Source organism: Trachypithecus francoisi, unplaced genomic scaffold, assembly GCF_009764315.1.
Source record: "Trachypithecus francoisi isolate TF-2019V2 unplaced genomic scaffold, Tfra_2.0 Lachesis_group17, whole genome shotgun sequence".
In the NCBI taxonomy this organism is placed as follows: domain Eukaryota; kingdom Metazoa; phylum Chordata; class Mammalia; order Primates; family Cercopithecidae; genus Trachypithecus; species Trachypithecus francoisi.
This window is the reverse complement of record NW_022681462.1, coordinates 1,429,204-1,445,574: the sequence shown is the minus strand read 5'-3', so window position 1 is coordinate 1,445,574 and position 16,371 is coordinate 1,429,204. Positions and strand designations below refer to the sequence as shown.

General features: G+C 46.2%; 1 protein-coding gene across 8 annotated transcripts in view; it reads right to left on the bottom strand.

The window, feature by feature from the left end:
• CUNH2orf92 (chromosome unknown C2orf92 homolog) overlaps positions 1-16,371 on the bottom strand; it is a 43,249-nt gene that overhangs the window by 22,460 nt on the left and 4,418 nt on the right. For 7 of the 8 annotated variants that reach the window (XM_033238922.1, XM_033238917.1, XM_033238921.1 and 4 more), the window contains 4 exons: positions 14,723-15,030; positions 12,745-12,987; positions 9,148-9,249; positions 7,481-7,564 (listed from right to left, as the gene is read on the bottom strand). In XM_033238922.1, the coding sequence (XP_033094813.1) occupies positions 7,481-7,564; positions 9,148-9,249; positions 12,745-12,987; positions 14,723-15,030 (737 nt within the window). The remainder of the gene's footprint in view (positions 1-7,480; positions 7,565-9,147; positions 9,250-12,744; positions 12,988-14,722; positions 15,031-16,371) is intronic. The other variant, XM_033238919.1, reaches the window with a different exon arrangement.

Here is a 16,371-nt window from a genome sequence, read left to right as displayed (position 1 = left end):
ACTTAAAACACCACATGCCTAATTCAAAGTCATGAAGATTTTCATCTATGTTTACTTCTAAGAGACTAGTAGTTTTTGCTCATAAATTTAGATCATTGACCCACTTTGAATTTTTATATATGGTATAAGGTAATGAGCTAGCTTCATTCTTTTGCCTGTGACCTTCCAGTTTTCCCAGGACCATTTGTTGAAGAGACTGTTATTTCCACTCTGTTGGCTTTGATACCCTTGTTGAAAATCAATTGACTGGCCGGGCACAATGGCTCACGCCTGTAATCCCAGCACTTTGGGAGGCCAAGGCGGGCAAATCATGAGGTCAGGAGATCGAGACCATCTTGGCTAACACAGTGAAACCCCATCTCTACTAAAATTACAAAAAATTAGCCAGCCATGGTGGCAGGCACCTGTAGTCCCAGCTACTCAGGAGGCTAAGGCAGGAGAATGGCATGAACCCAGGAGGCAGAGCTTGCGGTGAGCTGAGATCGCATCACTGTAATCCAGCCTGAGTGACACAGCAAGACTCTGCCTCAAAAAAAAAAAAAAAAAATTAGCTGGGCATGGTGGCGGGTACCTGTAATCCCAGCTACTCAGGAGGCTGAGGCAAGATAATTGCTTGAACTGGGATCCAGGAGACCGAGGTTGCAGTGAGCCAAGATCGTGCCACGGCACTCCAGCCTGGGCGACAGAGTGAGACTCCATCTCAAAAAAAAAAAAAAGAAAATCAGCTGACCATAGACATATGCATTTCTTTCTGAACTTTCTATTCTATTGGTTTATATGATTGGCCTTATACTAGTATCACACTGTTTGGATAATTGGGCTTTGTAGCAAGTTTTCAAATGAGAAAGTGAAATTCCTCCAACTTTTTTCTTCTTTTTCAGGACTATTTTTGCTGTTTGGAGCATCTGAAATTCCATATGAATCTTCTGGTGGATTTTTCTCTTGCTGGGAAAAAAAGCCCTCGAGATTTTGATAGGGATTATATTGAATGTGCAGATTACTCTGGGCAACTTTGACATCTTTTTTTTTTTTTTTTTTAATAGATACCAGGTCTTACTGTGCTGCCCAGGCTGGATCTCAAACACCTGGGCTCAAGTGATCCTCTCGCCTCAGCCTCCCAAGTGCTAAAATTACAGGTGTGAGCCACCATGCCAGGTCAATTGTGACATCTTAACAATATTAAGTTTTTCAGTCCATGAACATGAGATTCTTTGTCTCTCTATTTTCTTTCATCAATTCTTTGTAGTTTTCAGTATCGGTATAAGTCTTTCACTTTCTTGGCTAAATTTATCTCTAAATATTTTATTGTTTTTCATATAATTGTAAATGGAATTAATTGTTCTCCTGTCTTGTTTGGATTATTAGTGTATATATTGTTAGTGTATAAAAACACAACTGCACAACTGATTTTTGTGTGTTCAATTTGTACCCCACAATTTTGCTAAATTCATTTACTGGTTCTAACGTGTGTGTGTGTGTGTGTGTGTGTGTGTGTGGAGTCTATATGGTTTTCAACATATAAGATCAAGTCATCTGCAACCAGAGACTTCTTCCTTTCCAATTTGGATGCCTCATTTCTTTTTCTTGCCTAATGACTCTGGCTGTGACTTCCAGTACTGTATTGAATAGAACCGGTGAGAGCAGGCATCCTTGCCTTGTTCCTGATCTTTGAGGAAAGTTTTCAGTCTTTCACCATTGAGCATGATATCATCTGTGGGTTTTTCAAACAGGCCTTTATTATGTTGTGGTAGTTTCCTTCTGTTTCTAGTTTGTTTTTTTTTTGTTTGTTTTTTTTTATCATGAAAGGGTATTGAAATTTGTCAAATACTGTATCTGCATCAATTGAAATGATAGTTTTTCTCCTTCATTATATGAATGTGGTATATTACAGTGATTGTTTTTTATTACATTCAACCATCCTTCTGTTCCAGAAGTAAATCCTTCTTGGTCTGGTGAATAGTCCTTTTAATAGGCTATTGGATTTGGTTAGCTAATGTTCTGTTGAGGATTTTTCTGTTTACGAGACACTTGTTTTTAGTCTTCTTGCAGTGACTTTGTCTGCCTTTGGTATCAGGGTCATACCGGCCTCTTAGAGAAAGCTAGGAAGTGTTTCTTCCTCTTCAGCTTCTTGGAAGAGTTTGAGGACTGGTGTTAGCTCTATTTATAGCTTTTGCAGATTTTGCCAGAGAACACATCTAATTCTAGACTTTCTTCGTTGGAAAGTTTTGATTACTGATTCATTCTCCTTACTTGTTCTGTGTCTATTCAGATTTTCTTATTTCTTCTGGAGTCAATTTTGGTGGTTTATGTGCTTCCAGGAATTTCAAAATTTCATCTAGGTCTTCCAATTTGTAAGCATACAAATGTTCATATTCTTCTCTCATTAAATCCTATTTCCAGAAAATCAGTAGTAATATTCCCACTCTAATTTCTGAATTAATAATGGGTCCTCTTCTTTCTTTGCCAATCTAGCTAGAAGTTTGTCAATTTTGTTGGTGTTTTTAAGTAACTAATTTTGGGTTTCATCAGTTCTCTTCTATTTTCTGTTATTTCACTTCTTTCTTTTGTATACTTTACTATTTCCTTCTTTCTTCTGGCTTTCAACTTAATATGCTGTTCTTTTTCTAGTTCCTTTAGTTGTACAATTAGGTTATTTATTTAAGACCCTCCCTGCTTTTTTTTTTTTTTTTTTTTTTTTTTTTTTTTTTTTTGAGACGGAGTCTTTCACTGTTGCCCAGGCTGGAGTGCAATGGCATGATCTTGGCTCATGGCAACCTCTGCCTCCCAGGTTCAAGCAATTCTCCTGTCTCAGGCTCCCAAGTAGCTGGGATTACAGACACCTGCCACCACACCGGCTAATTTTTGTATTTTTAGTAGAGACGGGGTTTCATCATGTTGGCCAGGCTGGTCTCAAACTCTGGCCCTCAGGTGATCCCCCCACCTCAGCCTCCCAAAGGGCTGGGATTACAGACATGAGCCACCCTGCCTGGCTTCGACTCTTTTACTCTTTTATTCCATCTTTTTTTAGTTATTATTTACTGGTTACCTTGGAAACACCTAAACTAGTTAAGTTAAAATTTGTTTAAACACCTAGTTATCTTAAATTTATAACAACCTAGTTTGAATAGTATCAACTTAGTTTCAATAGTATACACTCTGCACATATATATCTCTATTCCCTTTCCTTTATATTGTTGTTATTAGTCTATCCTTATACATTGTACGACCATTAACAGATGTGTAATTATTATTTCATGCATTTGCCTTTTAAATAATATTTTTAAAAGGCAGAAGTTATAGATGAAACCTAAAGTACAATAAGACTTTTAGAACTGGTAGTTACCTTTGCCAGTATTTTTTTTTTTCTTATGTCTTCAAGTGACTGTCAAATGTCCCTTCATTTCAGCCTGAAGGGCTCTCTTTGCCATTTCTCATAAGGCGGGTCTCTCAGCTTTTGTTTATCTGAAAATGTTCTATTTCTCTTTTATTCTGGAAAGATAATTTTGTCAGATAATTCTTGCTTGACAGTATTTTTCTTTTTTTTTTTTTCAAGAAAGGATTTCACTCCCATCACCCAGGCTGGAATGCAGTGGCGCAATCTCAGCTCACTGCAGCCTGGACTTCCAGGCTCAGGTGATCCTCCCGCCTCAGTTTGCTGAATAGCTGGGACTACAGGTGTGCACCATCACACCCGACTAATTTTTTTTTTTTTTTTTGTATTTTTAGTAGGGACAGGGTTTTGCCATATTACCCAGGCTGGTCTTGAATTCCTGGGCTCATGTGATCTGCCCACATCTGCCTCCCGAAGTGCTGGGATTACAGGCATGAGCCACCATGCCCTGCTGATTACATTATTTTTCTTTCAGAATTTTGAATGTGCCATCCTGCCTTCTACCCTCTGTGGTTGTTGAGGAGAAATGAGTGGTGAATTTTACTGAGGGTTCCTTTTATGCTATGAGTCACTTATCTGTTACTGCTTTCCAGATTCCCTTTGTGTGTGGATTCTGACAATTTGATGATAACATGTTTCACTGTGAATCTCTGTGTACTCTGCTTGGAGTTCATTGAGCAACTTGAATGTGCATATTCATGTCTTTCAACATATTCAAGAAGTTTGGGGCCATTCTTTATTCAAACATTCTCTTCGGGTCTCTCTCTCTGTCTTCTCCTTCTGAGACTCCCATAATGTATATTTTAGTATGCCTGATGATGCTCCACAAGTCCCACGTGTTCTGTTCATTTTCTCTTTTTTGTTTCTTTCTGCTTCTCAGGCTGGATACTTTCAACGTCTTATCTTCAAGTGTACTGATCCTTTCTTTTTTTTTTTTTTTTTTTTTGAGATGGAGTCTCACTGTGTCGCCCAGGGTGGAGTGCGGTGGCGCCATCTTGGCTCACTGCAAGCTCCGCCTCCCAGGTTCACGCCATTCTCCTGCCTCAGCCTCCCGAGTAGCTGGGACTACAGGTGCCTGCCACCACACCTGGCTAATTTTTTTTATTTTTAGTAGAGACAGGATTTCACCATGTTAGCCAGGATGGTCTCGATCTTCTGACCTCGTGATCCACCTGCCTTGGCCTCCTAAAGTTCTGGGATTAACAGGCATGAGCCAAGTATTCATTTATTATACTTTTCAGCTCCAGAATTTTCTTTGGCTCTTTTCAATAATTTCTCTTTACTGATATTATTTATATATTGTTTTCCTGATTTCCTTATTTGTTAATGGTCTCCTTTAGTTCAGTGAACATTTGAAGACAGTTGATGTAACATCTTGTGTAGTAATTTTAATTCCCAGGTTTCCTCAGGAACAAGTTCTGCCAAATTCCTTTTTCCTGTGAATGAGCCATCCTGTCCTGTTTCTTTGTATGTTTTATAATTTTATGTTGAGAGATGGACATTCTGTGTATTACAATTTGATAACTCTGGAAATCTAATTCTCTCTTTCAGTGATTGTTGATTTTTGCTTATTGAAGGCTGAAGCAATTTTTTTGTAACTTTTCCAAACTAGTTTTGCAAAGTGTGTACTTCTTGTTGTGTGAGAGTGCTGAATTTTCTGTTGTCTTTTCTTTTTTTTTTTTTTTGAGACAGAGTCTCGCTCTGTCGCCCAGGCTGGGGTGCAGTGGCCGGATCTCAGCTCACTGCAAGCTCTGCCTCCTGGGTTTACGCCATTCTCCTGCCTCAGCCTCCCGAGTAGCTGGGACTACAGGTGCCCACCATCTCGCCTGGCTAATTTTTTGTATTTTTTTAGTAGAGACGGGGTTTCACCGGGTTACCCAGGATGGTCTCGATCTCCTGACCTCGTGATCCACCCGTCTCGGCCTCCCAAAGTGCTGGGATTATAGGCTTGAGCCACCACACCCAGCCATTTTCTGTTTTCTTATATCTGAAGTTAGTCAATGACCTGACAAAAGTTTCCTTAAGTGTCTATCTCCAAAAAGAGAAAAAACAAAAAACATTATTTCCTTAAATCTCCTCAACAGGGTTGCTTGGAAGCCTCTTCAGCCCATAGAGTTTTTTATGGGCCAGTTAAATTTAAATGCCAGTTAAATTTAACAATGCCAGTTAAAACAATAGTCAGTCTTAGCGTTAGCCCCTTGGTGTTCTAAAACAGCAATCAGCCATCAAATACACAACCTGAGTTTTAGAAGACAGGTCTCTATTGCCCACCCTGGCACCAGCAATCCTCGCTAGGAATGTGGACTGCTATCCACACTGCTGCCTGTCACAGGGCTGGGAAGGGAGGATGGTAGCCACGACCCGAAATGCTGAAATTCGGCAGCCTCTTCATCAAGCTCACTCTTGGACACTGAAAGTGTTCTACTAGACACCAATATTCCATGGCTACTTAACGTAGTTCTTGCCAGCTAAATTGTTGTTTTGGTAAAGGGACAGATTCCTGGAGCTCCCCACCCCACCACCTTCCATCTGGGCCTTAGTTTTTGTTAAATAGTAAATGAGAAGCTTGGAGTAGATGAATGAGTCACAGCCTAGAATCATCTGAAGGGCTTTAAAACCTAGTGATGCAAAGGTCTCACCCCACCTCACATAAATGATCACTGAACATGAAATAAGACGTCTCTCTCGCTCTCTTTTTTAATAGACAGTATAGCTCTGTTGCCCAGGCTGGAGTACAGTGGCACAATCATAGCTCACGGCAGCCTCAAACTCCTGGGCTCAAAAGATCCTCCCACTAAGGGAGGAGACCACCCCTCATACTGTCTTATGCCCAATTTCTGCCTCCAAAGAAAGAAAAAGTAAAAACTAAAAGGCAGAAATGAAATCCGCAAGCAGACAGCCCGGCACCACACCCTGGGCCTGGTAGTTAAAGATCAACCCCTGACCTAATCGGTTATGTTATCTATAGATTACAGACATTGTATAGAAATGCACTGTGAAAATCCCTATCCTGTTTTGCTCCAATCTAATTACCGGTGCATGCAGACCCCAGTCACGGACCCCCTGCTTGCTCAATCGATCACGACCCTCTCAGGTGCACCCCAAGAGTTGTGAGCCCTTTAAAGGGACAGGAATTGCTCACTCAGAGAGCTCAGCTCTTGAGACAGGGGTCTTGCCGACGCCCCCGGCCGAATAAACCCCTTCCTTCTTTAACTTGCTGTCTGAGGAGTTTTGTCTGTGGTTTGTCCTGCTACACCACCTCAGCCTCCCGAGTAGCTAGGACCACAGGCACATGCCACCACACTTGGCTAATTTGTCATGTGTCGGGGGGAGTTGTTTTAGTGGTTTTTGGTATGTTGCTCAGGCTGGTCCTGAACTTCTGCCCTCCAGCAATCCTCTCGCCTTGGCCTCCCAAAGCCCTGGGATCATAGGTATGAGGCACCACGCCCGGCCAAGGGGTGTCTCTTTTTCTTTTTCTTTTTTTTCTTTTTCTTTTTTTTTTTTTGAGATGAAGTCTTGCTCTGTCGCCCAGGCTGGAGTGCAGCGGCGTGATCTCAGCTCACTGCAAGTTCCACCTCCCGGGTTCAAGCAATTATCCTGCCTCAGCCTCCCGAGTAGCTGGGATAACAGGCGCCTGCCACCACGCCCGGCTGATTTTTGTATTTTTAGTAGAGACGGGGTTTCACCATGTTGGCCAGGCTGGTCTCGAACTCCTGACCTCAGCTCATCCACCCACCTCAGCCTCCCAAAGTGCTGGGATTACAGGCCTGAGTTACCGTGCCCGGCCTGGGGTGTCTCTTTTAAACAGTCTCCCCAGGGTATTCTCACACTACTAGATGGTAGCCTTGCTCCTGCTCCAGAGATCACTCTTTGAGGAGCAGGATCCTTTCCAGGTGTTTATTTTCCACATTTGGCTTAATTTATTGAGGTTTTGACTCATGGAGAAACAGATTCTAGCCTCAAGGCAAAGCGGCTGCTTTCCCCTCAAAGCAGCAGGAACAGGCTACTTGAGTGACAACCCGGGACAAGCATGTAAGCAGGTAACTCTTCAAACACAGGCTAAAGGCTTCATGGCAGGAGGCTACTTACCAAATATTTTAGCCAAATGTTCCTCTCGTTCCTTTGAACCTGATGCAAATACAGCATCGTTCAAGCTCTTTTGTTGGGAGTAGCCTATGGGAAAAGAAACCATGGCTGTGATTAAGTCTTTCACTGGATCTGCAGGTATTCCCTCTAAATGGATACTGTTCTGCAAGGCATTTTGAGGGCAGCATCAGGCACTTGGCCTGAACGCACCTGTTCTGAGTGTCACAGAGCAATCATGAAGTGTCTGCAAGCATCTGAGGTTTCAGCACAACACCAGGGGCTAAGCTCATTTTCACATGGTCTCTTGACAGACAATATGCATAAGTATTGAGAGATTTGTGCACAGGGCAGGATTAACTCTACGGGAAAACTGGTAGAAAGGCCTACAGGGTGTACGCCAAACGATTTCAAGCACAATCACATTGATCCAATAAAGGACAAGTGGACAGTTCTCTGTTAATAAGACACTGATGAATCATTAAGAAAAGATACACTTAATCAGGCAAGCACTTTGCTGAATATGTGTTCCTAGTGGCGGGCACGGTGGCTCACGCCTGTAATCCTAGCACTTTGGGAGGCCGAGGCAGGTGGACCACGAGGTCAGGAGATCGAGACCACCCTGGCTAACACGGTGAAACCCCGTCTCTACCAAAAATACAAAAAACTAGCCGGGCGTGGTGGTGGGCATCTGTAGTACCAGCTACTCAGAGGCTGAGGCAGGAGAATGGCGAAAACCCAGGAGGCAGAGCTTGCAGTGAGCAGAGATCCGGCCACTGCACTCTAGCCGGGGCGACGGAGCGAGACTCCGTCTCAAAAAAAAAAAAAAGTATTCCTCATAATGTATCAGCCAAGGGAGCATCATAAAACATGATACAGGGCAAGCTACTGAGATTATGCAGTGAAATATTCGTATCTTTTCTCAAAGGCTTATGGAATGCATTGGCAGAGTGATTAGTTACTAAACTGCTTTACTGAGAGTCTTATAATTCACGACACACAAAGCGGTTTATTCTGATAACTAATTACTCATTGTTACTTTTCTTCCTAATTCACATGATGTCCCCCTTACAGGGTTTCTCTTTTCTTCATGTGATTTGGGGTTAATATGCATTATTTTTGCATATGTGGCCAGCTGCTTCCTCTCAGCATTGGCATTGGAGTGTCAGTGCTGGAGGAGAAATCAGCTCTGCTTCTCCGGGCAAATATTTTACAGAGGATGGGGTAGAAAGACGGCAGGGGTGACAGGGAGGGACATAGGAAGACATTGTTCTCCCAAGCCGGTGACTTGGGCACTCATGGGCAGTGACCTATAAAGTGCCAGTGAATAGCTTTATAGCTCATAGCTCCTGTTACAAGGAACAGTGAACCCCACTTGCAAGCCGAGCTTCTGTCCTCTGCACAGCCTCCACAACGGCAGAACGTGCCTGACACTGCACATCAGGGATCACCCCAAAATACAGGGATATCCACACTGAAGCCTGTAGACTCCCATATTGGGAGGAAGATTGTAGAGAGGATTTCAGAGAGTTCTTCACATCTCAGTTTGGCTTTGCCCCCCACCACCCCAGTAGTTACTTTAAGGAATGCTGAAATGCTAGCATCGCACATTTGAGATAACACAGAGGTCTGCAGAGGTACGTGCGCATGTCAGGTCACCGACATATACTTGCTTTTTTGTGTGTTTCTCTTTGTAATGGATCTGACTGCTGTTCTTGTTTCATCAAATGATGGGTCATACGGAACCTTGGAAAACACTTGCATCAGAATTTCATCTGCAGTGAAGTAAACAAAGGCATGTTAATACCAGCAATATTTTGCTAAGTACCTAAAGCAGACTATGAACACAACAAATGCATGACACAAACTCAATGGATACTGGGCAGTATAGGGAAGGAAACTCCAACTACCTAAATCACTTGCAGAACATTGTAATGGCAGGAGACATTCGGGGCAGCAAACACTGCCCGCTAAAGATATATGACCCCAAATCTCATGATACTCAGTGCCCTAATTCTCCTCCTTCTTCCTGTTGTCAGTCTGCCACACAAGCACTGGAGAGGCCCCCGATGATATCAGAGAAGCAGGCCTTTCCCAACCTCCTGCGCCAAAGCCACAGTGGCCTCTCCCAGACTGCTATGACAGAAGGAAAAACAACCACTCTTTGTTTAAGCCACTATACGTCATGTTTTCAGGAAATTGCAGCCAGGTGCATTCTTTTTTTTTTTTTTTTTTCTTGAGATGGAGTCTTGCTCTGTTGCCCAGGCTGGAGTGCAGTGGCGCAATCTCAGCTCGCTGCAAGCTCCACCTCCCGGGTTCATACCATTCTCCTGCCTCAGTCTCCTGAGGAGTAGTTGGGACTACAGGCACCCGCCACCACGCCCGGCTAATATTTTGTATTTTTAGTAGAGACGGGGTTTCACCGTGTTAGCCAGGCTGGCCTTGATCTCCTGACCTCGTGATCTGCCTGCCTCAGTCTCCCAAAGCGCTGGGATTACAAGCGTGAGCCATCGCGCCCGGCCCAGGCGCATTCTTAACTGATACAGCAACTATGGCACCACACGGACTGCCCTCACCGAGATGATCTTGACCACTCACTTTTATGACCCATTACTGTACAGAGGAACCAAGCCCACGCTCCTAAAGATCACAATGCTCCTGGAGACTGGACTACAGTAGAAGACTTCAGATCATTCACACAAGCTTTCAACCAGCCTTATCTCTGCACAGACACAGGACGAGGTGCTGGGGGTTCAGGGAGGAAGGTGACCTGGTGTGTGGTGTGCCTCCCCGAGCCATCTAGATAGTGGGAGAGGCAGAAGTATACACAGATATAACCAGACATGACACAGTCACACAGAACTACAAAGCAAGGACCAGGGAAGACAGGAGAGGAAGAAAATCAGTTCGGCCTGGCCGGGCATGGTGGCTCAAGCCTGTAATCCCAGCACTTTGGGAGGCCAAGATGGGCAGATCACGAGGTCAGGAGATCAAGACCATCCTGGCAAACACAGTGAAACTCTGTCTCTACTAAAAATATGGGTGTGGTGGCGGCGCCTGTAGTCCCAGCTACACGGGAGGCTGAGGCAGGAGAATGACGTAAACCCGGGAGGTGGAGCTTGCAATGAGCTGAGATCCGGCCACTGCACTCCAGCCTGGGTGACAGAGCGAGACTCTGTCTCAAAAAAAAAAAAAAAAAAAAAAAGAAAGAAAACCAGCTCGGCCTGCAGCAGCCAGAACACAGCTACACGGTTAAGCAGCCTTCCGGAGGAAGTGGGCCCTGCTGGTGAGGCTGGGTTCTGGATTCAGTTGACCACAATATTTACTGAGACCCAAGGTCACTCCTGTTCACTGACATTCGATGTCTCTGTCAACTCCCTTCACCAACAATCTGGTGCTCATGATCTCACTCCAGCCCTGGTGGGCCAGTGTGTGACATGTAAGACACCTGGAAACAGCCTCTAGGAAACACTAACTCATGAGCTACAAGCATCATGAAAAGCCCTTGAAGCAGTCATTGAAGGGGTGCTGCAGACGGCCACAGCCCCCACCAAGATCACACATGACTCACACCCTCCACCCCACCCTTCGTGCCACTGAAGAAGGATGGGGAGCAAGGAGCCTGACCCCAGCCCTTCCTGAGACGTGACTGCCCGGGACCCGACAGACCCAAAGGGGAAACCTGTCCTCAAGAGAGTTTTGAAGCTTGTGTCCAAACGTTCTGTATGAAAACTGCACCCACAAAAACAGGGGTGGGAGCCACGGGGGCAGAAACAAAGTGGAACAGGTTCTATAAGCTCGGAAAGCTCTTTCTTTGGAAAACTATTGCTAATCCATGAGGGTTACATTTTTGAAATATATTAAGTTCTCCTTCCCTTTTAAGTTCTCAGGCTTGGCTTCCCTGGGAAGCAGAAGTTTTACCTTCCCCTCTAGGCTGTCCTTGCTAAGTCACAGAAAACAGTCCTCACAAACCCCACTCATCCTGTATTTATTCTCGGTGCATTTCTGGGGCTGCTGATTCTTGGTGGTTCTTACTCACTCGACGTAACAGGAGCTCACCACAGAGACACCAGAAAATGAACCATCAGGGTAACCAGGACAATGAGGAGCTGCTATCACCACCCCTCCTTGAGGACCACGGGGACCTACGAGTCCCTGGAAATGCTGCCCAGAGTGAACTGCAGAGTTGAGCTGTGGCCGATGCCAAGGCCCACCTGGCGGGAGCTGGGCCGGTCAGTGGGGTCTTGAGGGGCGATGGGAGCTTTGCAAGCCCCCAACTCTTCTCCCATCTTCAGATGCAATCACCCACCTCCTACACATACGGGGCGCATTCAGAGACACGGGGTCACCTGCGAGGCCGAGAACAAGGCTTCTGCCTCCTAGACAGCAGGTGCTGAGGGCACAGTGAGGGGGACGGCAAGTGCTACCCGCATCTGCTCATTCATCCCCTCCTGCTCACCTGCCAGGCAGTGGTCTATGCAGACTGCCCGAGGCCTCTGTGACGGCTCCCATGGGGAGGAGCAAGCCCAGCGCTCCTGATACCCACAGCTGCCGGAACGGAGACCCCTCGGGTGTCGAGAGATCTGCTCCCTTGCAAGCAGGAATGAACAGGCATCGCTCTGTGATCCGAATGCCTCCTAACCCAGGGGGAAGCATCAGTGCCACTCTCCCGGTTGCTCCTTCTCACACCTAAGGCGACCCTCAACCTTCGCTCCCGACGCACAGCCCAGGCTCCCTCAGGAGACACTTCACTGGCATTTGCACAGCTTCCTTCAGCACAGCTGTGGTTCAGAACCCTTTTCTCCGTCTCAGCGCGCTGCTAAAGACTTCCCTGGGCCTTAGTTTTTCTCATATGTTCAATGGAAGGTTTAGAGTGGGGACCCGTGAGTCTCAGCCTAGTGTCCCCTGGAGGATTAGAAAACTACAAATGCGAAGGTCTATCCCCACACCCCAAAATCTGATGCGGGTTGTATGTGGAATGTCCCAATTGTTAAAAAGAGGATTGTCCCAGGGGTTCTCATACTCAATTAGGGCTGAGAACCCCTGGAGGAGGTTCAGCTCGCCTTGGGGCCTCAGAGCAGAAACTGGCGAGGCAGGTATGTCATGGTGTGAGGTGGCATCTGACGCTGCAGACTCAGTGAGCTCCCACATGGCCCTGCTCTGCTCCACTCATGCTCAGCAGGGTCCTTTTGAGGTGTTTATCGTCTATTTTGCTTAATTTATTGAGACTTTGACACGTAGACAAACAGATTGTAGCCTCAACAGGTTACCTGGGAGACCATGAGGGCCATGCACGCAACTCTTCAAATCCAGCCTGAGGTTCCGCAGGAAGAGGGGTAACTCACCAAGTATTTTAGCCAAACCTTCATCAGGATTTTTTGAACTTGAGGAAAATTCAGGCCAGGTGCGGTGGCTCACATCTGTAATCCCAGTGCTGTGGGAGGCCGAGGTGGGAGGATCACTTGAGGTCAGGAGTTTGAGACCAGCCTGGGGAACATAGGGAGACCTGGACTCTGCAAAAAATAAAAAGTAATTATCCGGGCATGGTGCTGTACACCTGTAGTCCCAGCCACTCAGGAAGCTGAGACGGGAGGATCCATTGAGGTCAGGAGTTCGTGACCAGCCTGGCCAACATGATGAAACCCCGTCTCTACTAAAAATTGTATTTTAGTAATTACTAATTTACTAGTAATTTACTAATTTAGTAAATTAGCCAGGCATGGTGCCGCGCGCCTGTAAACCCAGCAACTTGGGAGGCTGAGGCAGGATAATCGCTTGAACCTGGGAAGCGAGGTTGCAGCGAGCCGAGATAGCGCCATTGCACTCCAGCCTGGGCAAGAGAGCTACACTCCATCTCAAAAAATTAAAAATTAAAAATTAAAATTAGATAGTGATGTCATGCTTCACAACTGTGTGAGTATAATAAAAACCACAGAATTAGATACTTTTTAAAGGGTAATTTGGCCAGATGTGGTTTATGCCTGTAATCCCAGCACTTTGGGAGGCCAAGGTAGGAGGATCAGTTGAGCCCCGGAGTTTGAGATCAGCCTGGGCAACATAGTGAGATCCCTATTTCTACAAAAATTTAAAAAAATTAGCTGAGTGTGGTGGCACATGCCTGTGGTCCCAACTACTTGGGAGGCTGAAGGGAGGATCCTTGGGCCTGGAAGGTGGAGGCTGCAATTAGCTGTGATTGTGTCACTGCACTCCAGCCCTGGGTGACAGAGGGAGACCCTGCCTCAAAAATAATAATAATACATAGGAAAATAAAATTAAGGGTGAATTTTATTATATATTATATATCTATAAAGTTATTACTACTTTTTTTTTTGAGACAGGATCCCACTCTGTTGCCCAAGCTTGAGTGCAGTGGTGTGATCACAGCTTACTGCAGCCTCGACTTTTTGGGCTCAAGTGATCCTCCCACCTCAGCCTCCCTAGTAGCTGGGACCACAGGCACGCACCACCATGCATGGCTAATTTTTTAATGTTTTATACAGACAGGCTCTCATTTTGTTGCCTAGGCCTGTCACAAACTCCGGAGCTCAAGGGATCCTCCTGCCTTGGCCTCTTAAAGTGCTGGGGTTACAGGACTGAGTCACTGTACTCGGCCTAACGCTGTTTTTTGTTTTGTTTTGTTTTGTTTTTTTGAGACAGAGTCTCGTTTCCGTCGCCCAGGCTGGAGTGCAGTGGCGCAATCTCTGCTCATTTGCGAGCTCCGCCTCCGGGGTTCACGCCATTCTCCTGCCTCAGCCTCCCGAGTAGCTGGGACTACAGGCGCCCGCCACCTCGCCCGGCTAATTTTTTGTATTTTTAGTAGAGACGGGGTTTCACCTTGTTAGCCAGGATGGTCTCGATCTCCTGACCTCGTGATCCACCCGCCTCAGCCTCCCAAAGTGCTGGGATTACAGGCGTGAGCCATCGTGCCTGGCAGCTCATGGTGGTTCTTTATACTAATCTTTCTACTTTTGCATACATTTGGAAATTCTTACAATGAAAAGTTAAAACATGCATGTATGCCACCCTCCTATAGAGCTCTGAATTTTGAGACAGCTTCAAAGTTAGGAAAATGTTTTCAGTTACCCCCTTCTCCCAAGTAATAAACCCTGAAGGGGAGATTTGGGGAGGTAAAGAAGGTCAAGGAGGCAGAGCATCTGCGCTCCCCACTGTGCGAGGGAACGCCCTCCTCTGCCCCACTTAGGCTCGAAGAGAGGCCCATGTTTCTCTCCAGCTGCCACAGCAACATACCTTGGATCCAGCAGAGCAGAAAGAAGAGGGCCACGGCTCTGCTCATCTTTGCCTTAGTCCATGAACCATCCGGGAGAAGCCAGTCTTCTGAAGACCCTTCAGACTCAGCGGCTGTGGACTCCAGGGTACCACGGAACCTGACGGTCTGTGAAGTCACACCCGGAAGTGAGGTGGGGCCTGCTTGCCCGTGAGAAGGGGAAGGGCCTGTGTCTGTGGACAGTGACAGGAGCCATGCTGGTGGCCCTGAAGTGACTGCCTCTCCTCTCACTTCCCTCGGCTCCCTGGTGCCTTCCTCCATCCCGCATGTCCTGAGGGCAACAGGATATTAACCAGGACTTTGAAGCCACAAGTGACAAAAGCTCAACTAAATTGGCTGAAGCGAATTGGAAGTAGTTAGAATAGCCAGAAAAATCCTGTGATCAATCAAGACATCACAGCCGGGCGGGCGCGGAGGCTCACACCTGTAATCCCAGCACTTTGGAAGGCTGAGGCAGGTGGATCACCTGAGGTCAGGAGTTCCAGACCAGCCTGGCCAACATGGCGAAACCCTGTCTCACTAACAAAGCGTTGCTATGTATTGCATTAGGTAAAATGATAACACCAAAATAGCACAGACCAAGTGATACGCTCATTTTGTTCCTCATGTGCCACTATTTCCCTCTATTACATTTTATGAGTATTAAACTGTTTTCAAAGGAAAAATCTATTTTAGTACCTTGTACTACGCTTTTTTCTAGTTTTTTTCCATGTTCATTTTGTACTGGGTCCCACAAATTGTGTAGCCAGCCCTGCCCCTGAGGCTTCATGTTCTCACAGTGTGTACTCCATGGCTGACACGGCAGATATCTTTTAACGGTAAAAACTCGCACAAAGAGTTACATAGGGCCAGGCACGGGGGTTCACGCCTGTAATCCCAGCAATCTGGGAGGCCGAGGCAGACAGATCACTTGGGGACAGGAGTTCAAGACAAGCCTGACCAACACGATGAAATCCCCTCTCGACTAAAAACACAAACATTAGCCAGGTGTGGTGGCAAGTGTCCATAGTCCCAGCTACTTGGGAGGCGGAGGCAGGAGAATCACTTGCACCTGGGAGGTGGAAGCTGCAGTGAGCCAAGATCACACCACTACCCTCCAGCCTGAGCGACAGCGTGAGACTCTGTCTCAAAAAAGAAAAAATAAAATAATCTGCACAGAAGTGGACCCACACAATTCAACCCTGTATTGTGTAGGAGCCGACTGAATCATCTCTCAGTTCTGGAGGCTGGAGGTCTGAGATCAAGACGTCAGCAGGGGCCGGGCGCGGTGGCCCAAGCCTGTAATCCCAGCACTTTGGGAGGCCGAGACGGGCAGATCACGAGGTCAGGAGATCGAGACCATCCTGGCTAACATGGTGAAACCCCGTCTCTACTAAAAAATACAAAAAAACTAGCCGGGCGAGGTGGCGGGCGCCTGTAGTCCCAGCTACTCCGGAGGCTGAGGCAGGAGAATGGCGTAAACCCGGGAGGCGGAGCTTGCAGTGAGCTGAGATCCGGCCACTGCACTCCAGCCTGGGCGACAGAGCGAGACTCGTCTCAAAGAAAAAAAAAAAAAAAAAAAAAAGACGTCAGCAGGGCTGGTTTTTTCTGAGGCTATGAGGGAAGTCCCTGT